General features: G+C 41.9%; 1 protein-coding gene and 1 long non-coding RNA gene across 5 annotated transcripts in view; one reads left to right on the forward strand and one right to left on the reverse strand.

Annotated features, from left to right (window-relative positions):
- Positions 1-21434, reverse strand: part of SLC25A13 (solute carrier family 25 member 13) — a 184720-nt gene extending 163286 nt beyond the window's left edge. For all 4 annotated transcript variants that reach the window (XM_027573835.2, XM_027573836.2, XM_027573833.2 and 1 more), the window contains exon 1: positions 21242-21434. Coding sequence is in view for 2 of the 4 variants with exons in the window: in XM_027573833.2 (XP_027429634.1) it covers positions 21242-21256 (15 nt within the window). In the remaining 2 variants the exon portion in view is untranslated. The remainder of the gene's footprint in view (positions 1-21241) is intronic.
- Positions 21435-22462: 1028 nt separating this feature from the next.
- Positions 22463-26637, forward strand: LOC113911339. Its single transcript, XR_003516442.1, has 3 exons — positions 22463-22657; positions 24047-24104; positions 25011-26637. It is a non-coding gene; the product is annotated as an uncharacterized LOC113911339 (long non-coding RNA).
- The last annotated feature ends 771 nt before the right edge of the window (positions 26638-27408 follow it).

A 27408-nucleotide genomic window follows, 5' to 3' on the forward strand; every position in this document is an offset into this window, starting at 1 on the left:
ATGTAGAGAAAAGGAAACTGTACACTGCTGGTGAGAATGTCAATTGGTGCAGCGATTATGGAAAACAGTATGGAAGTTCCTCAAAAAATTAAAAATAGAACTATTCTACTTAGGGGTATTTATCTGAATAAAATGAAAACACTAACTTGAAAAGATATATATGCACCCTCATGTTCACTGCAGCATTATTTACAATAGCCAAGACATAGCAACAACCTAAGTGTCCACTGATGGATGAATGGACAAAGAAATTGTGAGATAAATAGATATAAATAAATATAAAATGGAACATTATTCAGGCATAAGAAAGAACGAATCTTGCCATCTGCAACAACATGGATGGACCTCAAGGGCATATGCTAAGTGAAATAAATGACAGAGAAAGACAAGTACTGAATGATCTCTCTTATATATGAAATCTATATATCTATATAATAACAGATTTAGAGAAAAAAATAGATACAGAGAACAGACAGGTGGTTGCCAGAGGCAGGGGAGTGGGGTGGGAGAAATGGGTGAAGGGTGTATAAGTTTATTAAAAAATTTTGTTTAAAAAGCAGGAGTTATTCACCAAGGTATGACCAACATCTAGTATAATGTCTGGCACATAGAGGCATTCAATAAATATTAGCTGAAGTACTGAATTCTATGAATTAATTTTTTAAAAAATCCATATAGTGACCCAACAAATCTAAGTCATGTCACCCAATGTGTAGAGAACATTTTATATTTTCAATGCGTGACTATTACCTCATTGGATCTTCACAGTAAAATCTGAGATCTGCAGAAAGCATAATATTGCACCCACTTTACAAAAGGAGAAACCAAGACTCAAAGAGGATCAATTATTTCCCCAAAAGTCAGATCTGGCACCAATTTGTGCTTCCATTTCTAAGTGTTGTCTGAGCTGAGATCAGATTCCAAATCTTCCATCTCTTACTCTGTTGGTCTTTCCACTGAGCCACATTGTACGCAGCTTCAAACTCACCATAACTTACATTAACCACTAATATAATACATGCCTAGAAATCAAGAATCTCCCAATTTCTTCTACCACCACCAGTTTGTAGTGTCCATCCAGTGCTGTGATTAAGAACATGGCTTTAGGGGGACACCTGGGTGGCTCAGTCGATTACATGTCATCTGAATCTCGGTTTCGGCTCAGGTTATGATTTCAGGGACCGGGAGCCGAGCCCTGCATCGGGCGTGGAGTCTTGCTTGGGATTCTCTCCTTCCTTCTCCCTTTGACCCTCCCCCACTTTCACTCTCTAAATAAATAGATTTTTTTTAAATCTTAAAAACAAACAAAAAACAAAAAAACACATGGCTTTAGTGTCAGTCCACCTGTGACTGGGGATCAGGTGTGACCTCTAAACTAACTAGCTGTGTGACCTTGAGCCAGATCTCTGGCCTCTGTCTCACTTTCCTCACCCATAAAATGAGAAGTCCTGGATGGCTGAAAGGGTGACAGGAGATAATAACATCAAATGCTTAGCACCACAAAAGACACAGAGTTAAAGCACTCGATAAATGAAATCTATTGTTTGTATTATTTGTGGAGAGGTGTTTATATTCTACCATGCTTACTCTTTAAAAAGTCTAAGTGATGAGTAACCTGGCTCATAACTTGAGAAGGAAAAAATGAGGGGAGAAGGGAAAGGAACTCCTGGATCTTCAAAAACATTCAGCAAACCACTCACCACCGACGTTTTCCTAACTCATCCCCCTGCTATCTTAGCCCCAACCAATGCTACTTCTTGAAAACAGACCCAAAGTTCCAGATATACCGTGGAATTTCCCTGAGGCCCACGGAAATGTGTATTAGGTCCTGAAAACACTGTAATGAAGCACAAAATAACTATGGTTCAATAGGGGACAAATTCAGAAGAAAAGTTTACCAGTCTCTTGGCCTCCCCACTGCTGCGTGACTAGTCAGAATTCCCAGTTCTACTTCTACCTCCCATTCTTACCTTCTTGTTTGGGTGTCATGTGCAGTGAAGGAATAACACTTACACAGCTTCTTTCAAGACAACATAAGTTAGAGATAGAAGTACCAGTGTTCTGAGGGTGTGCTGAGATGGATTCTACCTGGCGGCAAAAATCAATACCCAGGAAGTTTTAGGAGCTGGAAAAAGGGAACTACAGAAACGTAGCTTCCCTTTTTAAGTCAACTCAAAACAGCTGCTCGGCACGCACACTCTGCATCACTTTAACAAGCCTTTAGAAGATTCAAACCTGAGATTGTTTCCAGAAGTCTGAATTTCATTGTTATATTTTTCTTATACTAACAGCATGTAAATATTTACAGCTACTGTTCTTACAATCTAATTGCCTGATTTTATCATGCTTCTGAATTTGCATTTGTAAGGATAGATTCCACTATTAAACAAAATTTGTATATCAAGATTTTTAAATAAAGGAATTAGTTTTCAAACATAGTTAGGAAAATCACCAAGAAGGAAAAAAGTTCTTGGCAGATGACTATGAAATATTACTATTTGCTACTTAAATCAATACAACAGAGAATCTTATACTACAGCAGCTAACTTTCACACACAGTCAAGACTCAGGGAAAAGAGGGAGGGCTGAAATGGAAAAAAAAAAACAACTATGCATTATATATTTTTTCCACAAACTGGGAGGTCAATTCAATGAACATATGTTCTATGGGACAAAATTTCAGGACCACTGAATATGTAAAATTTTTGACAAGACAAACATTAGATATAATGGCTTAAACAGTTAACAAGGGCATTTGCAAAACAGATGCACTAGCTAGGTACATCTAGATATAAGAAACCAGCTAACAATAACATAACTTCAATGACTGGATTTTTAAAAGGCGGTAACAGGAAGCATGGCAAGGAGAACCAGAAAGATACTTTCAGGACGAATAAATTCACTCTTATTTTAATATGAGTTAGGGCAGCCAAAAGGAGGAGAACACTTGGAAAGATTTTTCTACATGGAGGAATATTGTTTAAATTGGCTTTTTAACACTGATATCAAGCCACAGTTGTAGACTCATTAACAAATCACAGTGGTACAGAATTGTGAACCCAATAGGGCAGCGGGGAAGAACATAAGAAAACCTACACAGAATAAGGGATACTAATTTGAAGAAGAAAGTGTAAAGAAAAGCTCTGCCCTTCCAGTGAAAAGCTGTAAGATATATATATGCATGATCTCCTCAAATGCATCTTACTCCCAACTCCTGCAAAGAACAGAAATTAAGGGGCGCCTGGGTGGCTCAGTCGTTAAGCGTCTGCCTTCGGCTCAGGTCCTCCCGGGATCAAGTCCCACATCGGGCTCCCTGCTCTGCAGGGAACCTGCTTCTCTCTCTGGTTGCAGCACCCCCTGCTTGTGTGCTCTCTCGCTGTGTCTCTGTCAAATAAATAAAATCTTTAAAAAAAAAAAAAAACAAATTAAGCAGATGCTCCAAAAACGTTGACTCAGGAAGAGTCTTCCAGATAAGTAGAAATCAAATCTGTACAATGAAAACAGGTAGTACCTCCTTCTAGGCCAGTGGTGCTCAAAGTATGGGCACTGGACCATCAGCCTCCAATGGGAACTTTTAGAAATGCAAATTATCACACCCTACCCCAGATCTACAAATCAGAAACTCTGGGGATGGGGCCAGCAATCTACAGTTGAACAAGTCCTCCAGGTGATTCCGATGCTGTTAAAATTTAAGAACCACAGCTTTAGCTAATGTCCAATTCGGTCTGTTTAGGACCGCTATTCTCAGCCCCAGCTGTATATTCAAGTCTCCCGAAGGACTTCTGGGTTTTATCAATGCCCAGGCCTATCAAATTAGACTGCAAAGGTTAATCCAAGCAGAATCTCTGAAATGGGTACCTTTAAAGCTTCATCATGAGATTATAATGAGGGGCTCGGTTGAGAACCACTGAGTTAGGACCCAAGATCCCAACCTGAGCTTTGCTACTCCACCAACTGCGTAACACTGCCTTCACTTAGCCCTGTGCCCATCCCCCATCACCCCTCCACAACCCCCCCTCCACAAACCTTAAAAGTCTGAAAGCCAAGACAAGCACAGGCTTACACACTGAAAATTCTCCTGCGATGAAGTAATTATTTACCTTAGATATGAAATAAAAACCAGAAGAGACAGCTCATCAGAAGTGAGCTAGTCGCTGTTGTGCGCACAGGCACACGTGCAGCGACAAGCAGAAAACGGGGCTGGAGGGAGAAATGCCCCCGCCTGGTCTTCTGAATCTGAGGAAGTGTGGTGGGCGGCCCTGAATCCCAGTGGGAAGCTCTACTGGGTGTGGCCCAGCAATTTAGAAGCTGGGCCCAACTCTCCTTCCCATCTGTCTTCCTGTATCTCCACATGTATCTTCCTGTATCTCCACATGTATCTTCCTGTACTGCAGAGACTGGAAGGTTAAAACGACATTTCCCAGACTCCCTTGCAGCTACGTGGCATAGGTGCTGTCCATCACATGAAGCTGGGTGAGATGTGGAAGGCAACATTTTGGAAAGCGAAGACTGGGAAGGTGGGGGCCATGTTTCTGCCAGCAAGCATCACTGCTAGAAGTGTCAGATTTTCCTGTGGCAACCTCCTGCCCATGTCAGTGGCAGTATGGGCCTGAACACTCCCCTTCTAGCAAGCCATTTCATGACTGCACGAGAGGTAACTGCTCCCTTGGTGGCCTGGTCTGCCATGAGGGCCTGGAAAGCACTCCTGGAAGCTCAACCTGAAGTCTGTTTCTTCGCCTTCCCAACCAATTCTGTAAGCCATTTAACACCCTGTAATAAATCTCCCTCTGCTTAAACCAGCTAGAGTGGACTCTGTTCTCTGCAAGTGAACCTTGACTGATACAATCAGTAACTGCAAAAGAAATTTTGGAATTCCCCAAAACCACAGTTAGCATTAACTCAAAAGAATGAGGTGTCTCATCAAATTGAAGAAAATAATTTTTTTACTGAATTCACTGAGTCACTCATTCCTCATCCTACAGTTTCCCTAAGTTCTAATAAATGAAGACCAATGATCATGAAAAAGTTACCGAAACATAAATTAGTATAGAGACAAGATGCCTTGCTAAGCATGCTTCAAATCACAGCCTTTCTGTGTAATCAACCCTCAAAAGTTCACATCACTCAACAGTTGACTTATAAGGTACCAGATACCACAAACGGTAACCCGCCAGATAATTACACAAACGGGTCGTGTCAGGGGTGGTGGAGATGTTTATCAGAAGGATTCAGTAGCTCGTGAAGTGTGTTGGATTTAACTCTGCACAGGTGTAGACAAACGTTAAACAATGATAAAGCCATCGCCATTACAATTCCATATTAAGAAGCACAGTGTAACAGTTAAGAAATGAATGGTGGTGTTTTAGCTATGGGTTCTGTTACACTAAAATAACTTTAAACACACTAATTTTAGATTTTATTATTATTGTTATTAAGCTAAAGCTAACATTCCAGTAAATGTTCCCAAGAGTAAAAATGTGAAAAGAGACAGTATGAGTCTTTTCTAAAATAGACATTTTTCTGTTTATATTTTCAACTTCTTAGGGAGACAGAAGGTGTTTGCTCACCCTGACAAAAGCAAACATCACCAGGTTCAGAGTAAAGATTTGGGTCCCAGTGTATTACTAACCTGGTGACCCTGAACAATCAGTTAACATCTCCGAGTTAGTTTCCTCATCTATAAAATGGGCAAAGTGACAAAATCTACTTATCTATTTCAGAAAGTTATCTTAAGGACCAATAGAACCTCCACAGGAACCAGTGTTGGCGTAGGAAAACCTGAACTGTGAAAGACAAACTGTGGAGGCTCAGTGTGGACCAAACAGAGATTTAAAAACTCTAGGAGGTCCAAGCCATAGGAGGATCTCCACATTTTTGTGAGTTTTACCTCTGGGAACTTAACCTGGTTCTCACAGTGAATATGGGAGAAGTATCATTTGCACGTCTCACACAAGGACAGGAAAAGGAACCATTTTGAAATGCATCCGAGTATTCTGTTCTTTTTAACAAGATCTGTCCTCAGGAGAAATTATTTATGAAGACCCTAACCTGCTGGGGTATTATCAGAGCCTACCTTACTGTTGGGATGATAAATACCCTATTCCAGCCACCCCTAGCCATTCTCTCCCACCTAAGAGGAGGGGCAAAAAAACACCTGTGAAGTATACCGTCCAGAGCCAGAGGCTCTCTAATGGGCAGAGACCTAATCACAGGCCTATAGAATACTTCCTCTCCCTCTACAGTCTACCATCAACACTACCAAAGGCCAATTTGCAGCAGTTCCTTTTATCCATCCAGTACATGTCTGGCTACCAAGAAAAAATTATAAAGCATACAGCAAAAGGCAAAAAAACCCCCACAATTTGAAGAAACAGAGTGAGCATCAAAACCAGCCTCAAATATGGCAAGAATGTTGAAATGACCAAAAGAGGAATTTAAAACAACTATGATTAGTACGCTAAGGGCTCTAATGGATAAAGTAGATGGCATGCAAGGACCAATCGGCGATGTAAACAGAAAAATGGAAATTCTACAGAAGAACCAAAAGAAATACCAGAGATCAAAAACACTGTAAGGATGATGAAGAATGCTTTTGATGGGCTCATTAGTAGACCGGACATGACTGAGGGGAGAATCTCTGAGTTTGAGGATATCTCAATAGAAATCTCCAAAACTGGGCTCATTAGTAGACCGGACATGACTGAGGGGAGAATCTCTGAGTTTGAGGATATCTCAATAGAAATCTCCAAAACTGAAAAGAAAAGAGAAAAAGGATTGAGGGGATGGGGAAACAGTATCAAAGGACCACAGCAGAGCTACAAAAAGTGTAACATAGATGTACAGCAGGAGGAGAGGGGCTGCAGAAATTACTGGAAATAATGATTGAGAACTTCCCTCCAAACCGACATCAGACATGAAACCACAAACCCATGAAGATAGAAAAAACCAGGATAATCAAAATCACCTTAAACATTAATGATCTAAATGCACAATTAAAAGACAGAGTTTGTCAGATGCATCAAAATACAAGACCCAACTATATGCTATCTACAAAAAAAAAAAACAAACAAACACTATAAACATAAAAATTCTTATAGATTAAAAGTAAATGAACAGAGGGGCAGGCACCTGGGCGGCTTACTCAGTTAAGTGTCTGACTCTTGATTTCGGCCCAGGTCATGATCTTAAGGTCAATGGACTGAGTCCCATGTTGAGTCCCACCATGGGGCTCTGCACTCAGCCCTGTGTGGGGTTCTGCGCTCAGTGCAGAGTCGGCTTGAGATCCTCTCCCTCTCCCTCTGCCCTTCCTCCTGCTCACACACGCTCTCTCTAAAATAAATAAATCTTTAAAAAACAAAAAAGGAAATGAACAGAGAAAGATAATGCCATGCACACACTAATCAAAAGACAGCAGAAATAGCTATATTAATTTCACTCAGAGCCCATTTTGAAGCAAGGAATGTTACCAGGGATAAGGAGGGACATTACAGAATGACAAAGGGATCAATGCTCCAACAGGATATTAACAATCTCCAGTGGAACAGAATAGAAAACCTAGGAATAGACCTACATAAATACAGTCAACTGATCTTTGACAAAGGAGCAAAGACAGCCTCTTCAACAAATGGTGCTGGAACAATTAGATATCCACATGCAAAAAAAAAAAAAAAAAAGACCCTAGACACAGATCTTACACCCTTCACAAAAATTAACTCAAAATGGATCAGAGACCTAAATGTAAAACTCCTAGAAGATCATAAAGGAGCAAACTTAGATGGCCTTGGGTTTGGCATGGACGGACGCATGAAAGAAAGAACTGAGAAGCTGGACTTCATTAAATTAGAAATTTCTGCTCTGCAAAAGACAATGTCAAAAAAATGAAAAGATAAGCAAAAGACTGGGATCAAGTATTTGCAAAAGAACAGCCAATTAAGAACTACTATCCAAAATACAAAGAACTCTTAAAATTCAACAAGAAAAAAAAAAAAAACCCAATGCAAAAATGGGCCAAAGACCTTAACAAAAACCTCCAAGGAGGATATATAGATAGGAAGTAAACATATGAAAAGATGCTCCGCATCATGTCATCAGAGAAATACAAATTAAAACAATAACAAGATACCAATACATGCCTATTAGAATGGCCAAAGTCCAGAACATTGACAACACCAAATGCTGGTGAGGATGTGCAGCAACAGGAACTCTCATGGATTACTGATGGGAATGCAAAATGGTACAGTCATTTTAGAAGACAGAATGGCAGTTTCTTACAAAATTACAATAGTCTCATCATACAACCATGAACTGAAAACTTATGTCCACACAAAAACTTACTTATGAATGTTTATAGCAGCTTTATTTGTAATTATTGAAAACTGGAAGCAACCAAGGTATATTTCAGTGCATGGTTAAATAAACCATGGACATCCAGATATTGGAATATTATTCAGCACTAAAAAAAATGAACTATGAAGCAATGACAAAACATGAGGGAAACTTAAATGCATATAACAGTGAAAGAAGCTAATCTGAAAAGGCTACATACTGTATGACTGCAACTATATGGCATTCTAAAAAAAGGCAAAAGTATGGTGATAGTAACAAGATCAGTGGTTGCTAGAGGTGAGGGAGTAGGGAAGGAGAATAGGCAAAAAAAGAGGATGTTTAGAGCAGTGAAAACACCATGTATGATACTATAATGGTGGATACATATCATTATACAACTTGTCCAAACCCACAGAATGTACACTACCAGAAGTGAACCCCAATGCAAACCAGGGACTTTGGTGATAACGATGTGTCAATGTAGGTTCATCAACTGTAACTCATGTACCATTCTGAGGGAAAATAATGGGGAGACTGTGCATGCTTAGGGATAGGTGGTATACAAGAAATCTCTGAACCTTCCTTTCAATTTTGCTGTGAACCTAAAACTACTCAAAAATATTAAGTTTATTAAAAAAAAAAAGGATCATTAGTAGCCAGGACAATCAAAATTAACTTAATCAGGGGTGCCTGGGTGGCTCTCGGTTAAGTGTCTGCCTTCGGCTCAGGTCATGATCCCAGGGTCCTGGGATCAAACCCCGTATCAGGCTCCCTGCTCAGTGGGGAATCTGCTTCTCCCCCTGCCTCTCCCCCTGCTTGTGCTCTGTCTCTCTCTCTCTCTCTGTGTCAAATAAATAAATCTTAAAAAAAAAAAAAAAGACTAAATTAGGGTAGAGTAACTAGGGACACACCTGTATAATCTCCCTTTATTTTCAAAGAACCCTTGAAGCAGGCTGGACTCTCTTCCTTTACAGTTGAGAAAACTGCAGGTCAAACAGGTTGATCTACACCAAACCCCATGCCTATTCCACAGGGCTACAACCCAGGCAGTTAGGTTACCTTAGAGCAAGGTTTCTCAATCTTGGCCCTACTGACATTTTGGGTCAGATCATTTTCTGCAATAGGGGGCTGCCTGGTGCACTGTAGGATGTTTAGCAACATCCTTGGCCACCCCCCTCCTCCCAGACATGACAACCAAAAATGTGTCCAGACATTACCAAATATGCCCTGGGGCAGAACTACCCCACCCTGAATTGAAAACCATTGACTTAGATGGTGCTGCCCATTCATGCAATGCAATCACCTCTGGGAAGCCTTCCATGTACCAGGCCCAGTTCCAGGCACTGAGGACACAATCCCAAATAAACCAGAGAACCTGCCTCACGAGGGGGATGACAGACTGACCAATGAGTGGTTGGTACAGTGTGGGTGGAGATACACACTTCCACAAATTAGAGCGGCGGCAGAACAAAGATTGTAATTCTTTTGGAGTCGGGGGTTGCAGAGGTAAAGTCTCTGGAGCTGTTCATTATTGATGACAGTAATTAACAGTGACCAAGTAACTTTTACTGGGTCCTTAACTCTATGCTAGGCATGGTGCTAAAAGGCTTTTTATCTGACCTCATTTAAACATCCCTAAAACTATTTAAGATGAAGAGTCATTACTATCACCATTTTTCAGATGAGGAAACTGAGGCTATAAGACTCTTAGTCTTAAATGAGTAGGTAAATCACAGAGCCAAAAATGACCCAAGAGCCCAGGTTGTTTTGACACCAATTATAACACCTAGAGGATGTGCCAAGAATTTGGCAAGCAGGGATGGGGACTTCAAGCTATCCTTATGAAGGGTACCACTGGACAACACTGTAGCTGAAACTAATTTAAAAGTCTTTTTAATTTGGCATTACGATACAGAAGTGCCCATGGTTCAGCAGAAGGCAGACCTGCCTAACGCAGAATATTATTCTCCAGTATTACAGGTTGAACTCAGTCTTAATTTTTTTTAAAGCATCAAGGTTACAGTATAATTAAGAACCAGCTGCAATTGTAATTACAGTTCCCAATATAATTTGTTACATATTAGCAAGTGTCAAATTACTACTGCTCCTTAAATGAATAAAAACTGTGCTGAAGACTGAGATGTATGTTCCTGATGGGGAACAAAGGAATATAAAAAATATATGACATGTTTATAAAGTGCTTAAAGGTTCTACTTAGGAGATCACAAGTTGCTGGAGCCCAGATAATGCCATAGAAAGTTAAAATGGCTTCTGAGAGAGAACAGTTAACTTAATAAATGCAGAGGAAGAGCAAGCAACAAATCAAATGACAATAGAAAAGTTGCTTCCACTAAATAATACCTTACCTGTTCAAAATTCTGCTGTGCATCAACATCATCGAACTGAAGAATAGTCAAGGGCCCAGGAGGAAGCCAAAAGAAAAAGAACAGGAACCCTCTGCACAGTCAGGACCCTCATCCTAAAGAATGCATATAATGTCATTCACGTGAGCCCTCCTCTGCTCTCTCCCACAGTCCACAGACTTCTGACATTACTCTGAACAACTTCTCAGATTCCCAACCCACAGCTCACACTTCTATAAAGCTACCGATGTCGCAGGCCTGGCTCTGAGCTTTGCAAACATGAGCACATTGACCCAGGAAACAAATACAACTATGCCCCTTTTTATAGATCAGGAAACTGAGGTACACATAGAGTAACTTGCCCAGAGCCATAGTTCGAACAGAGTCCAAGATTTCAACCATTATATTAGACCGGCTTTCAGAAGAAAAGAGAGAATACAAGATGGAACGAGCAAGAGAACCTAGAAATTAAAAGAAAATTAAGACACATCAACCAATTGCAATGCTTGGGTCTTACTTAGATGACAATTTAAAAAACTAAAAAAATTATAAGAAATGGGGAAATGTGTAAAGGGTGTACAGAACAGGTGTTTGATAATATTGAAGAATCACTGAATTTTTTTAAGGTATAATATTTTGGTTGTGCATTTAAAAAAATCTCTTTTAGAGATACACACTGGTATTTACATAGACAATGATATGATGTTGGGGATTTGCTTTGAAAAAAATCAGGGGGATGGAAGGAGGAGCGATAGTGTGGTATAAATGAAACAATATTGGCCATAACCTGATGATTCCTGAAACTGGCTAGAAGGGCCATGGGGGTGCACTATACTTTTCTATTTTTTTGCACATTATGGAAAATATCCATAATGAGAAGTTTAAAAAATGCTGCAGTTCTTTCAAGACCTAAGTCAAATGCCAATTCCTCCGGGAAGATATCCTGATGGAAACCAAATTCCCCTCATGGAATGCTACTTGCCCCTATTTTATGGGCCTTGCAATTGGATATTTAAATTTTCACCCTATCCCTAACCAACAATATGACCTCCTGTGTTCTCATTTGTTAGAGAAGTGGGGGGAGGGAGGGAAAGGATTGAAGGAAAGTAGTGTAAGCTGGGGCAGAATCTAACAGTGCCTTGCTTCCCAGTTACTGGTACCCTTTCCATATTCCTATTCACAGCAGCTGAGTTGATGGAGTCATTGGAGGACAGCTGAGCCCTAAGGGGAGGGCTCTCTTGGCTTTCTGAACTAATCGTATTTTCTCTTAAGAACCTAAGCCAGCAGAGGGTCTGGGCTGAGGGGGCAGCAGGTCATGCTGGCTGGTGATGTGGCACTAGTGAAGGTTAATGACCTCCTGGGGTTGAACAACAACAACAGAAATTAAACTGGTTCCCTACCTTTCTTCTTATATGAAAATAACTGCAGATAATTAGTAAATAATTTCAAAAAAGCGAGAAAGACTTACAAAGAGTACTAGAAAAACACAAGTGGTTTCTTATATAATATTAAGTGGGGAAGCCATGTTTAAAAGTCACAGACAGCTCAGGATACATACAGGAATCCATAAATGAAAAGATTAATAAATGTGTAATTTTTTAATTAAAAAAATTTTGTAAATCAAAAATGAGTATGAAACAGTTAAATATCAAACTACCATCAAAAAAAAAAATGTGCGACAGGGCAAAGGGCCAAGGTTCTTAATTTACAAGGGCTCTTAGAACCTATCAACGTGAAAAGACAAATAATCCAATAAAAAACTGGACAAAGGTCAAGACCAGGCTCTTCTCAAACTACTGGTGGACACCAAAATAGGACTACAACAAATCTCCAAGAACCACCAAAAAAGAGAACCAGGGGCTGAGCTTTTCTTTCTGGTACTGAGAGGGAGACAATGGAAAGAAGTGGAATCCTCAAACCCAAGAGTCAACATCAACCTGCAATAAAAGAAGTGTGTGAGTGCTCCCAAGAAATCAATTAGGACACAAATGCAACAGGAAGACCATGTGAAGACACAGGGAGAAAAAGGCCATCTAAGACCTGAAGAGCACATTCTAAAGCTTGTCTCACCTTGCCAACCCTGCCAACACCTTGTTCCTGGACTTCTAGCCTCTAGATCTGTGAGAAAATAAATTTCTGTTGTTTAAGCCACTCTGTCTCTGGTACTTTATTATGGCAGACCTAGCAAATTCATATAGAATCATTTAATATACACCATTCAAGTTACACCAGTTGGGCATTCTTTTATTTATTTATTTCACTGTTTCATTTATTTATTTTGGATCCAGCACTGCATTTGGTTGTCACATCTCTTTGGAGGTCTTATAATCCAGCCTTTTCATTCTCAACATTGACATTTTTGAGGTCAGACCAGAGGTCTTACAGAAAGTCCTACTTTCTGGATTTGTCTGATTGTTTCTGATGATTAGACTCAGATTCAACATTTTTAGCAAGCATTCTCCAAAAGTCATGCATGTTGTATACTGCATCACATCAGTAGGCTGGCAATGCTAGCTTGTTCCATTTCCTGATGATGTTAAATTGGATCACAGATGGAAGCAGAGCCCTTCATTGTACAGGTACTTCCCCCTCCATTAGTAATTTACAAGGAGACACTCTGAGACAGTCTTTTACTGAAGAATTTTAGCATCCACTGAAGACCCTTGCCCAAATCAATTATTACCTACAGGTTGTGAAGTGATTTTTTTTTTTCCTTTTCCTAATTCCATCAAGACTTCTACCTTTATTGGCTGGCATTCTTTGGTAAAAAAAGAACTTTACCTCCCACTCTGTCTCACTTTGACTTTTGGGGGGATGAATACTATTCTCTCATGGAATGATAGTGTTGTGGTTTTTTTTTTAATTCAATGTGTTAGTCTATTTGCAATTGATTTGTTTTTATCATGGTAAAACATACACAAAACTTAACATTTTAACCATTTTCAAGTGTACAATTCAGTGGCATTTAGTGTATGTACAATGTTGGACAACCACCAGCACTAATCATTTCATCATTCCAAACAAACTCTATAGCCACTAATATCCAATTGATTTTAATAGCCATTATTTTTTGTAATAATTGTGAGACACACTCATTGTAATATGTATATATGTATACATATATATGTGTGTGTTTAAGGAATGAAAATCATAATACACAAGAATGACTGCTAATATTAAAATTTAGCCAACTTAAATAAACCATTATGCAAAAGTTGTTGGAATAGAAAGGCAACATCCAAACCCACTGATCAAACATAACATCACAGGAAACAACCAAGAATTATGTGCCCCCTGAAGTAGCACTCAGTACCAAGTACCCAATAACCTGAGAGAGGCACCCAGCACACCTTAGGAAGTCCTCAAGCCACAAACAAAAAATAAAAATTAATAAACCCCTAAGCTTGATCAAGCCTCCAGATCTAACTATCACTTGTCAAACACTGGGGAAAGAAGAACACCAGAGGGAGGCAATCAGCAAAATCCAAATTGTAGGAAAGTACAGGAAAGATGATCCAATTCCCTCATCAAATAAACTGCAAGGAAATAAAATAAGAGAGGCAGGAGAACCTATAGATTAACAGGATTTAAAACGCAGATCAGTCAAATGCCATGCGTGGCCTGTGTCTGAATCTTGATTAGAACAAACCAACCGTAAAAACTATAAATTTAGGACAGGGGATTTAACATCCTGGCAGGTGCTTCAAGGAATGGCAAAATAAAACTAAGACCCCTATACCTAAGAAGAACTAAAGAGAACTAAAAAAATAAAAATAAAAAACTTAAAAAAACCTGCCAACTGATATAAAGAAGTGACAAGAAACACTCCTGTCTCTGACTGAGCTCTAAATTAAACAACAAACAAACAGGCTCCCTTTCTGCCTGGGAGTCACACTGTTGTCACAGCTTTATGGCAAGGAATGAGAACAGGGGTCCCGTTCACAAACCACTGTGGAGGATATCAGATGGGAACGAGTGTTAGGTAATACTGGAAAAATCAGACAACAGCCAAGACCAAGGAGGTGTCAGCTGGATAAAGAGATTCCATTTTATTCTGTAGGCAATATGAAACTACACTGTGTAACAAGGTAAATTAAAGAAGGCAATGTCATACAGTGGTTACGGGCCTGGACTCTGGACCCAGGCTGCCTGTCTTCAAATCCTAGCTTGGCCACTTCTAAGCTGTGTGCCCTTGGACAACTCATTTAACCTCTGTTCGACAAGACAAACTCTCTGTTCAGATGAGTTTGCCCACCTGTATAATGGAGATAAGAACAGCACTTACATGTCATAGGATTGTTGAGAAGATTAAATTAGTTCGTGTTCACGGTGCCCAGAACAGTGCCTGACTTTATAAGTATTAAATAAATGTAACCTGCTATTGTTGTTATTTGCCTAACCTTTCTGAGCCTTAAGTTTCCTGTCAAATGAGGCTACAATACCTTCCCTGCTATGCTGTAGATGATTATAAAGACAATCATAAAGATAAGCGTGGGTCTTCGTATTATCTGGTTATTTTAATCCCCGTAGACTGTGAGTTCTTGAAAACATGCCCTTAATAGCTTACTCATCTTGGTAAGCTCAGTACAGTATGAGCTGGTAGATGGCTGGTATCCACAACACACCTGAATGCATCTTCTCAAACTGTTATGTGCTGTCCACGTGAACACAGTACTGCTATTAGCATGGCAGTGCAAGCCAGTCTTAGAAGCTGCCTTTGACAGATCTGGACAGAATGGAGGGAAATGAAGGAAACAGACCAGAGGCAAGACCAGCCTGGAAGCTATAGCAACGCTGTAGCTAAAAAGGAATGAAGACCTGGACATAAAGGGAAGAGACAGGACACACCTGCTCTAGGGCAGAAGGGTTTACTGGACCCATCTCTCTGTCCTCTTGCAAATTCCTGCCTGAGGCCTCTCCTGGCCGCCCACAACAGGTACTTAACTGAGCTCACTGGAGACTTTAACCAGTAGGAAAAGTTAAGTTGCAGGCTGAAAGTGAGGAATGACCAACAAGATGAATTCAATTCTAAGTAAGCAGAGTCGGAAATAACCTCTGGGGCAGCAAAGTTGAGATTTCCAACGAACGGCCGCCAAGGCAAAGGCTGCTGCCTGAGAGAGCTACCTGGACTGGCTGACACGGAGCCGGCACCCTCAGAGGGACAAGGACCTCGGGACACCCGCATTTCAAGGGCAAGCAGAAGGATGAAAAGCAGCCTGCAAAGGAGAATAAAGGACTAATGTGAGAGTTAAGAGGCCAACCGTGACAGGGGACATCATGAAAGCTGACGGAAGGTGTTACAGGCACGAAGGGGCGGGACATGGGGTCCCATGAGACCAGACATAAGGAGGACAGGCCAACAGTTTCAGATCCGGTGACCCTTAGGAGGGAATGTCAAGAAAGAGAAAGGACACAAGTTCATTTTCAGGGACTTTGAGTTGGGTGGGCAGTTAAGAAATGGAGAAAAGTACAACCCTTATATAATAATCATACATTCCCTTAAATAATAATTCAGAAATGTCCTCCAAAAATAATACCCTGACCCCAATGCAGTATCAGAATTAATCCTAAAACCCTAAAATTTATACTGGATTTTATCACTATGTAGTTAATTCTGCAAAAAGTTGGACTAACTATAACCAATTCAAAAGGTGCTGCACCCTTGGCTTAGGAAGGCAGCTACATTTAATCACACAGTAATGAGAGTTCCAGACCAATATTCTTTTAAACTTTTAATGTGCATACAGTCCCCTGGGGATCTAGTTAAAATGCAGATTCTGATGCGACAGAATCTTTGGCCTGGGCTGCATCCAAAAATGCTGCAATTCTAACAAGCTCCCAAATAAACCAGTGCTGCTGGTCCATGGACCAAAACTTCCGATAGCGAGGCTCCAGGAAGGCCACTCAGAGAATCTGGCTAAGTAGCCACACCGGCTAGCTATTATGGTGAACAGTGAATGGATCACAAGCTTAAGAAAAGCACCCTATGTTTTGTTTTGTTTTAAGATTTTATTTATTTATTTGACAGAGAGAGACACAGCGAGAGAGGGAACACAAGCAGGGGGAGTGGGAGAGGGAGAAGCAGGCTTCCCGCGGAGCAGGGAGCCCGATGCAGGGCTCGACCCCAGGACCCTGGGATCATGACCTGAGCCAAACACAGACGCTCAACGACTGAGCCACCCAGGCGCCCCAAGAAAAGCATACTATGTTTTGTTTGGGTAAGTCAAATAATGTCTATGTGCCCCAGTTTTCAGTTAGGTAGAAATGTCACACAGCCTGCAAAGACATCTCTTGGCCATCCTATAGCACTTTCTAATTCCCAAAGTGTTTTACACACATTATATTGCATTTGCTCATCACACATCACAGAGAGTCCCTGCTTTCCACAGGGTGATACTAAGCACCCAGAGAAGTTAGACTCGTCCACGTTGGCACCATCAGTGGAAGCAGAGGGCATATAACCCACTCCCGCCTGGCTAGCTCCTCACTAAACCAGAGCTACTTAAAGATAAATAAACAAAATATTCTTTGCAGCGCCTTCCCACTTAAGAAATCAATTCTGAGCTCCTCTGCAGCTCAACCTACCACTGTAACCAGACTCAGACATATGAGAATCATGAGTCTAACTTGGAAAAACTTCTAAATAGGCATATGAGGCTTCAAGGCTGCTCAAATCAGGCTTATGATGGGGTTCAGGGCACACTGCACCAAATGCAGCACCTTGGCATGTTGAATGTCTGAAGCCAAAGGAGTCTGAGAAAACAACAGAAGCAGGAAGGTCACTCTGACCTCCTCCCCCACAATCCTCTTTCCTGAAATAGGTCATGTAACTCCCATGTGAAGGGTACCCTCCCTGTACCAGGAGGAGGAAAGACGTTCTTATCACCAGAGATGGGCATGTGGGGATCCAGATGGCTGTACAAACAAACCTCGTTAAACTAACCTTTGTCTTCTAGTTACGTCTTCATCAGTTACTACTCCTGGCCCAAACCCCTTCATCTCAATTCTTTACAAATCCACTTTTTTTTGTCTAAAAGGAATAAAAATTTCCTGCCCTGGTCACTTCTCTGGGTCTTCATTCTCTTGTGATGACTCCCATGTACTAGTAAAAATTCAATAAAATTTGTATACTTTCCACCTGTCAATTTGTTTTTGTCAATTTATATTTTCAGATCCAGCCAGGGACCCCTAGGAGAGTCCAGAAAAACTTTTTCCTCCTCTACACTTACTTATACAATTTTCTTACAAATTGTACTGCGCGAGTCTTATGCAAAAAACATTTTACCACAGAACGGTAAGTGTATCTTGAAATATCTGACTCATATCAAGTCAACAATTTTCATGGATAACATGTGGAAACTGTGACTACATGTGGAAATCAAGACAAAGCTACCAGCCTAATAACAGTCATTAAATAGAGTGGTTTATTTAGGTTAAATTACTAAACATTTCAACACTGCCAACTCTGCTATGTTGTCAGCACCTAAAGTCAAAAGGAACCATCCGGGCTTATTTTCACGCACGCAACTGCACAGCAAATTTCCAAAGGAAATGGTTGAGTATGAGTACTCTCTCTTGTAAACGTTTCCAATCGACAAACCAGACCACCACGCTACAAATCAACCACTGGGAATAATTCTGAGGTAACAGACCAGAGCCACCATTAATTGGGCCGATTTAACCCAACAAGAGGGTCTGGTTAAACAGGCCACGAAAACAGGGCCTGCTCAGTTGCTGTTAAAGACATTGCTAAGGTAATTCTGTCACTGCGGCAAGGGCACAGCCCCCTTAAGCTCCAGCAAAACCAACATGCATCTGCAGAGTCACACACTCCTATGTTCCAAGACCCACCGGAAGGCATCATGGCAGGAAGGATGGGTGCTTATGAAGCAGCAAATGCTGAGCAAGGAGGGTACAAAGAAACCGTGCTCAGCAGGCCTCATCCTCCGAGAGAGAGTGGAAAACTAGGGTGGAATGATTCCCTTTAAGAACAGAACAAAAGCAGAGGCTTGACTAGGGCAAAAGGTCAAAGGAGCAGGAGTCAGAGCCCCTCCAGCAATCTTATAAAGAACTCCATAACCAAAAAGACCTGCTCCCTAGTTTGTTTAGATGTTTTATTGTGGTTTTCAACCCTTCCTACCACCCCCACCCCGCAGTTCTCTATTGACTGACCAATACTTACAAGGGGTGTGTACTAAGTGGGGAACACCCACAACACAGGGGCCCCAAACAAGGTAGGCCAGGGAAAAGGCTACCAGACCAAGGTTACTCTGCCTTTCACTTGCTGTTTCTTATGACTGGAATGGGTCTTCCCTCTTCTCCCCAATCATTCCTGCTGAAATACCACCTCTGGCGTCCACAGAAATGGTCTCCTTCCCTGATGCCCCCATAGCCCTTATTATGGCACTAACCCTACTTAGGGCATTTCCATGAGAGGAGTCATCCTGTAGTATGGTTGTGGTTTTCTTGAAAGCCCAAAAGGGGGCCAATTCATTTTCATATCCTCAGTTTAGCCCCATTTGGAACATTAGAAAGAACACAATATGATCATAGCAACAACTCATCCAAGAATGGAGTATCAATACTAAGTGTACTAGTCCTACAGACCAAATTTTCATTATTATTAATGCTTTAATTTGTCTTCAAATTTATTTCTTTTAGTTCTAGGCTAATTTTACACAAATTATTGGTCCATGTCCAGTTTTGATCTGAACATCTCTGAACTTGAGTGAGCATTCTCTAACTTTTAAGTTTCATTTAGTTTAATTTCATCGTTATTAATGTACAAACTCAGCCAATGACAAAGAAGGAATATTCGCTACAACCAAATTGGGGGGCGGGGGGAGTGTGAAGGGGAAGGAAAGGTCTTTCCCCTCTATTACTACTTTTTAAAAAAGCGTTTTTTGAGGAGTTGCATGAAATATAATTTTAAGAAAACTCATCTGCATTTAACACATGCAGAGCAATGCTTGGAAGTTTTTAAAAGAAATCCTGAAAACAACAGAAATAGTACAGGCAGACCACTTACCATTTACCCTATAGCAAGGGAACCCATAAGGATTATTCTTACAAAAGTAGGCAGAACAAGACAATGGAAGCTTTTTGAGTTTGTCTCAAAATAGTAAGAGTTAGATCAAGGTTACATCGTGAAAAAACAAGTACCTTTTGCATTGTACTGGGTTTAAAAGGATTAATGTAGTTTCCAAAAATGAATACCAGGGATCCTCAAAGAATCTACCTAAAACAGTTATCTATACCCATATGTTCACACACACATACACACATAAATACACTCATGCACACACCCAAGAGCACACTCCTGAGGATGGAACTCAAGAGTAATTACAGAAAAGAAAAAGGTCACTTAGGCCACACAGTCTAGGAACATGTAGAAGTCTGCAGATTTGGGGAGCCTGGAGAAACTTAAGTCATAGAACAGCATTTAAATATATTTGTCTGCTTACAATTTCCATTGCAAATGTGATTAGTTTGCTTGAATAAATAGGAATATGATGTGTTGGCCATGTTTTCCTCTTGAGGGTTATCACAGAGTTTTGATTAAGGACAAATGTTTCAAATGTTGGGTATATTTAAGTTCACTGCACTTAAAATGAACTAAGAAGTTGTATAGGCTTGATTAAAGGGCTGCCTTCGTGAACTTAAATTAAAAGCTATAAATTCCAATGATTCAAGTGATTGGCACTAAATATGGTATTCTGTCAGAAAAGTTGAAATGGAGTCCAAAGAGACTGAAATGGTGTCCAGGTTTCAAAAAACGGTGAAAGAGGAAAGGTCAAGCTGTCGGAGTTGCCTTTCCTCTGGGTTAGTGAATGAATCACATTACGCAGAATTCCTTTTAAGTAAAACTTCACAAGAGTTACAGGCTCCCAGAACAATCTGTTTTGTCATTTCTAAAAAGAAGCCTCCCAAACGCTCAGAGGCCGGTATGTAAGTGTTGTCAGATGGGGAGAGGAGGTTGAAGGATGAGAAGTGGGGCTGGGATAGGGGTCCTCTGGAGTTTTTACACACACGCGCGCGCAAGCCAACTACTCCGAGCAGCCTCCAAAACGGAAGTCAAGGTGACTTCCCCACCCGCGGGAGGGCGGGGCCTTTGAAACCTAATAGGATCTGGCTTCAGCCCGGGCTGTTGGGAAGAAGCCCTAGTCAACAACAACCGGGGTCAGAAGCAGGTGCGCTCTAGGGTGACCGAGGGGATCTGACAACCCCGGGCCCACCGGGCTTCTCCAGGCCGACCTTGGCTCAGCCCGCAGGGCGCCAACCAGGCACCGACTCCCTTCCCGGACCAAATGGGAGGGTTCAGCCAGCAAAGTTTCTACCGCAAGGTCGGCCCTCCGTCCCCGTACGGGCCACATGTGCTGCCCGGGAGGAGCGGTCACCTCCCTTCTTCCACTGCTGCAAGGTGGAACAGCTGCCCCGCGCCCCTATTTGTTTTCCACGTTGCACCAACTCGGCACGTGAACGCCTGAGGCTCCCGAGCCCCTGGGCCCCCGCGGGCCGGCACGCGCGCCCCGGGGCAAGTGGCCGACGCTTACCTTGGCGGCCGCCATGCTTCGCCCCGGGTGCGGGCGGTTGCAGGACCCTCTCCGCGGCTGGCTGGCACTGTGGGGCCCGGCGGCTCACTTCCCGTCCGGGCGGCAGCGGGGGTGGCGATAGAGCCCGGCAGCGTGCGCGCCCGGCTTGCCTCCCCACGCCCTCCCGCCGGCGCGGGTCATGCGGGCGCCGCCAGCCCATTGGCTGCGCCCGGCCCGGGCCGGCGGGGCGCGCGTGATCCGACGGCCTCTGCCCTGCGGCCGGGGCGGGCCCGGGTCCGGGGGCGGTGGACGCGGCGCGCGCACGTGACGCCCGCTGCGCTGTCCAGCGGCGGCCACCTCGGCGGCCAGGGCCCAGGGGCCCACGAGGGACACGAGCCGGCGTCCTGGGGGTAGGTGACCTGAGGAGGGAAGCTGCGAGACTTCGACCGGGGCCGGCCGTACCAGGGGCTGCTTCAGGGCGGGTAGACCCGCAAGGAGGGGCACGCAGCCTGAGGAAGTTGAGAACTCCACTTGATACTGTTAAGCCGGATTTTCCATGTCGGTTCGCCTGGGAACGGGCTCCACTCTGCACCATCCTAGAATGTATCCAAAGGCATTGGCCAGTCAAGGGAAGATAGCAAATATCACTGGCAAATCTACCTTGAGGCCAAATCTGTAAACTCTTAAGTATCAAACAGGTATATATAGTGCAGAACATAATATTTGTGAGGCTACTTCATTTCAGCCCTGGGTATTAGGATGATAGAGGTCAAAAATTCCCGCCCCCCCCCCCACCGAATATAGGCCCTGCTAAAATAAATAGGTCAAAATTTTAATAGAAAAATTAAATGTATAACCTCTGGAGATCTTAGTCCTCTTTATCAAAATTCCATTCGTCTCTGCCATGAAAATTTATAATTAAGGCAACGGTGGTCAGAGAAAAGGGCTTTAAATGTTTTGTGGCTTATGGATATAATCTTTCAGCAAAAGTGTTTATTACTAATTATTTTAATTAATCAACGCCAGTTATGTGCCTGCATGTACCCGGCACTGTGCTAGATACTGGGAGCACCAAAATGACTTGAAAGATGGTCCCAGCCCTTAAAGAGCTTAAGTGCTAGTGAGGAGGCAGACATATAAATAGTTAACTTCTATATAAATAACCTGTTAAGGCAACAGCCTGTTCCCAGGGTGCTATGGGAACACTGAGGACTCTGAAAGTGAAAGTACCTTAGGGGAGATGATGCCTAAGCTGAATGCAGAAAAATGGCTGTGTATTAGTTCAGTGAAATGGAGGGGAAGGGTTTTCCAGCCAGACAAAAGGAGAGGCAGGAGGCCCAGAAATGGCTGGAGAACCACAGCAAGTTATGAAAGTAGTTGGTCATGAAAGATGACTCGAGCTGTGGGACTGGTGGATGGAGGGTCTGTGTGGACAAGGTAGGTACCATGTCAAGGAAGGTGTTGGGTGCCACGCTGAAGGGTGTGCACTGTAATTGAAGGGCTTTAGAGCAGGAAGTAGCGTGGGAAGTTTTACGATATAGATGGATCATTCTGCCTGCAGCGTGGAAGATGGGGCAAGCCTGAACTATTGGTATATTCAGACAAGGCAGGCTGAGGGCCTAAAACTATAGATGGGATGGGGCTAAAAGAATATATAGGAGGTAAAATTAGTCACTTGTGATGACTAATTATATGTGGGGGTGGGAGAGAGAAAGGGAGTCATCCTGTCTTGCACCTACATCCCTGGTGTATGGATGTTGGAAAGACACTAGAGATCAGTAATACAAGAGGAGTGTTTTGAAGTGCATATCTTTTTGTAAGAAGAGTATGTGCAATATACAGATTACCCTGTAAAAGCCAGAAAAATAAGCATTTCAAAAAGGAGCAATTGATTAACTTATTCTCAAGAGATCTAACAGAGCCCTGAAAAACTTGGACATGTTCATAGGCAGAGGAGAAAGACCATGCAGAGTGAAAGAATAAAAACAAAAGCAAAAACGGGAATTGATAGAGAAATGAATGGCAGGGGACGAGTCTAAAGCTCCTGTGGAGAGGTGGCCCCAGCTGCTATAAAGGAATTTAAAAGGTACAGAGAAGACACAACCTCATGTAACCAAGATCACATCACATACTGCATATTTATTTTTAAGGGCATCACTGAAGCTCTCCTTTTATAATGTAGATGAACTTTAAACAATTTAAATGTGGTTTAAATCTATCTTAACTGATTTTAAGTGTATGGTTCAGTCCTGTTAAGCACACTCACATTGTTGTGCAATCTCCAGAACTCTTTTCATCTTGCAACACTAAAACTATGCTTATTAAACAACCACTCCCAGTCTTCCCTCCCTCGCAGCCCCTGGCAACAACCACCATTCTACTCTCTGTCTTTATAAATTTGACTACTCTAGGTACCTGATGAAAGTGGAATCATATAGTATTTGTCTTTTTGTGACTGGCTTACTTGATTGAGCATAATGTCCTCAAGTTTCATCCATGGGGCAGCGTGTGTTAGAGTTTTAAGATTCTTTAAGATTGAATAATATTCCCTCAACTTAAAAAAAAAACAAAACAGAAAAAGAATCAAGAATCTGTTAGATTTTCTCTAGAAATCTTGGTGAATTTAGGAAATCATAGTAGTGACCAAAAAAAAAAAAAAAAAAAACACTCATAATCCTACCACCAGAGTTAGCCACTGTTAAACATTTTACTGTATTGTCTTCAAGTCTTGATGTCTCTATGTCTTTATGTAGAGTTATATATTTTTAAATTTTATTCAGCTTTTTATTTTAATTCCAGTATAATTAATATACAGTGTTATATCAGTTTCAGGTGTACAATAGAGTGATTCAACAAATCTGTATATTACTCAGTCCTCATCATGGTAAGTTTTCAGAAAGTTATATTTTTTTTAATTTAATACAAGGCATCATACTCTTGTATATAAGTTTCTTATGGCTGCTCTTACAAAGGCACCACATAGTTGGTGACTTACAACAGAAATTTATTCTCTTACAATTCTGGAGGTCAGAATTTCAAAATGAGCCTGGGGTTAAATAAGGGACTAAAATCAAGGTGTCAGTAGGGCTATGCTTTCTCCAGAAGATTTAGGAGAGAATCTGTTTCTTTACCTTTTCCAGGGGCTCACGGCCCTTTCTTTATCTTCCAAGCCAACATACTTAGATAGCATCTTCTGTGTCTGACTCTGCTTCCCTCACATAGCCTCTTCTGTCTAAGAAATCCCTCCGCCTCCCCCTTATAAGGACACGTACTGGGGCATTTAGAGCCAACCCAGATAATCCAGGATAATCTCTCCACCCTCCAGATCCTTAATCACATCTGCAAAGTCTCTGACATGGAAGTTAACATTCATAGGCTCTAGAATTTAGGATGTGGACGTCTTCTGGGGGAGCTATTAGTTCACCTACCAAACCTACCACACTATGGATGCAAGTGTATCCACATGTGGATAAAAGTGAACTTTGACTTACATTTGGAGTCAGACTCAGGTATTAAGCTTCTTCCTTCATTCTAGAATTTCCCAAAGTATGAAATTTTCAAAAAGTTTCGCAAAATATGAAATTTTCAATCATAAGCCCTGAAATAGGAAAGATGCTCCTTGATTTCCTTGTAAGCAGTAGCATGATGTGAAACATCATCTGGGAAGATAAATGTTAGTTGCCTGGGCACCTGCCACTTTGCCTCCGACCGCTTCCTCATGTCCTGACAGGCTTAGGTGCACTCTTGATAAGTGACTTGTCTCACACTTGTCCTTTCTCTCTGTTCCCAGACTACCGTCTTTCCTACCATTTAAAAGTAACTGACACTGATGTTCTTATAAGAAGCTACAGAGACACGCCAGGAGAAGGCCAGGTGATAAAAAGGCAGAAATTAGTGTGACCCAGCTATGAGCCAAGGAATGCCAACAATCAACAGCCACCACGAGAAACTAAGAAGAGAAAAGACAGGATTTTACCTGGAGTCTCAGTGGAAGCATGGCTCTCCTTGATTTGATTGGGGATAATCACCTTGACTGGGGACTTATCAGAACTACAGGACAATAAATTTCTGTTGTTTGAAGCCACCCAGTTTGTGGTACCTCGTTATAGCAGCCCAAAGAAACCAACACAGAGCCATCTGTCTTGTAGCACTGAATGTCAACCTGGCCTGCTGGGAAAGCAGCCAATCCAAATCATGGGGAAACCTCATGGGCCATGAAGGCACACAGCCTGAGCGTGAGCTCAAGCCCCAGGAACTCAGAAAAGTGAACAGCGTGTCCTGCTCTGAGCTTTCACCTTTCCCAGTGCAGCCACACCTTGTAGATGCCCTTTGACCATGCTCGTAAACTATTTGGTTTTCCTCAGCTCCCTGAAAAGCAGATAAGCCAACAAGAGGTACCCCAGTTACCCCTACCACAGGCTGGTGCCTGCTTCCAGATCCCAGCATGCTGGAAAGGCTACTCCAGCAAGAATGCTCGCAAAACACATCATCTAGTGGAAATTTTAGGCATTTACTACAAATTGCAGTATGATCCTTTGTATGGATTGCATTTTGCAAAGGTACCAGAGCTGGTAAAGGACATGTGTGTACCAGAGCAAGAGGAGCACCGTGAAATAAGGAAATGAAGAGCTCCCAAGTTCTGACCTTGCACAGGACCCAGGAGCCTCTGGGACGGTCATTTCTTTTGGGAATCCTGCCGAGGGTCAGATCAAGCATGATAAGCCTTCCCTGAGAGTGGGGTAAAGGTAGCTTGGAAATGAATATGACCTAGCTTCTCAGTAGATGGAAAAGAGAAAGCTATGTCAACATTTTTAGAGTTAAAAAGGACGGAAGGGGCGGGAGGGAGTCAAGGAAACAAGACATCTTGAGAAAGTGTAATTGAAAACAAATCCCCAAAGTTTTGAGATATGCTCTGAAAGCAAGGCCTTGAACAGCTCGTTTCTGAGACCAGAGCAGGTATATGCAAGCATGTGAACACTTGTCCCCAAGGGTGGACCTTCAGTTTCACCGAATATAAGATGTGAGCATTGAAAGTCACCCAAAAATGCAAGTAGGGGCCATAGTAGCAACTACCAGTGGTCTGCTGGGGAAAAGGAATCACAATTACTAACTTTACACACAATTCATCATAATGTCCTGGTCAATAGCCAGATACTCCAATTCAGGGATAAATGATTAGATTCAAAGCACTCAAGTTACATAGAGCTTTGCGGGAGGCAAAGAAAACCTCTAAAATCTGCTATAGCCACTACAAATTTGGGGATGAATTCATGTTTCCAATTTCAGTTCAAGTCCCCAGGCTACAGTGTTTACTGGTAAGAGTATCTAAATATGGTACTGGGGTAACAGATGGCACATAGTACCCCCAAAAAGTTCTAAGTTGACAGAGTTATGTGATTGCTGTATATCCCGAGAGCATAAAGGACTCTTAAATAAAATTCAGTAGACAGCTGATGCTTGACCAGTAATTATGCGATTATATACATTATTTATACTTCCATGGCTTAAGGGTTGACCATTGCAGCCCCTGCCAACATGGCCTTATATTCTAGTGTTAAACCATTTTCCTGCCCTACATTATAAGGACTTGACCTGCACACAGAAGCGAAGGTGAAGAAGACACAGTCCTGGCCCTCAGAGAATTCAAAGATCTATCGTTCATGTCTTTGTCAAGTGTCATTGGATCAGAGAAATCTCCTGCCCCTCCTCCATTCACCTGCTGCTTTGGTTTTCATTCTATCCCTTATCATGACCTGGCATACATTTATATTATATTTGTTGTCTGCTTTCCCCTGTTGGAAAGAAAGCAGAGATTGTGTGCACAGTGTCTGCAACACTATCTGACATGTATAAGGCACTCAATAAATATTCATTTAATGTATGCATTGAAAACATGAAATCCTACACCTACAGCACCAATACCTCTAAGGATTGAAGAAGATTACCCTGCAGGGGCCAATGAGTAGAAGTTTAAATTAAGGACACTGTGATGACTTGGCTTTATCCACAATTTCAAGGCACATTGTGAATGTTCCTATATTAGACCGGAGCAATTCCTCTTCCCAGTACGTTATTCCAGCATCATTCATAAGAGAAACATCCCTGGTATCTTATACAACACTGACAAAAGAGGTAGGTAAGTAAATAGTAGGGATATTTTGAAGAACTTCTAATAGTATGAGTACAAC

This window comes from Zalophus californianus, chromosome 12, assembly GCF_009762305.2.
Source record: "Zalophus californianus isolate mZalCal1 chromosome 12, mZalCal1.pri.v2, whole genome shotgun sequence".
Taxonomy (NCBI): domain Eukaryota; kingdom Metazoa; phylum Chordata; class Mammalia; order Carnivora; family Otariidae; genus Zalophus; species Zalophus californianus.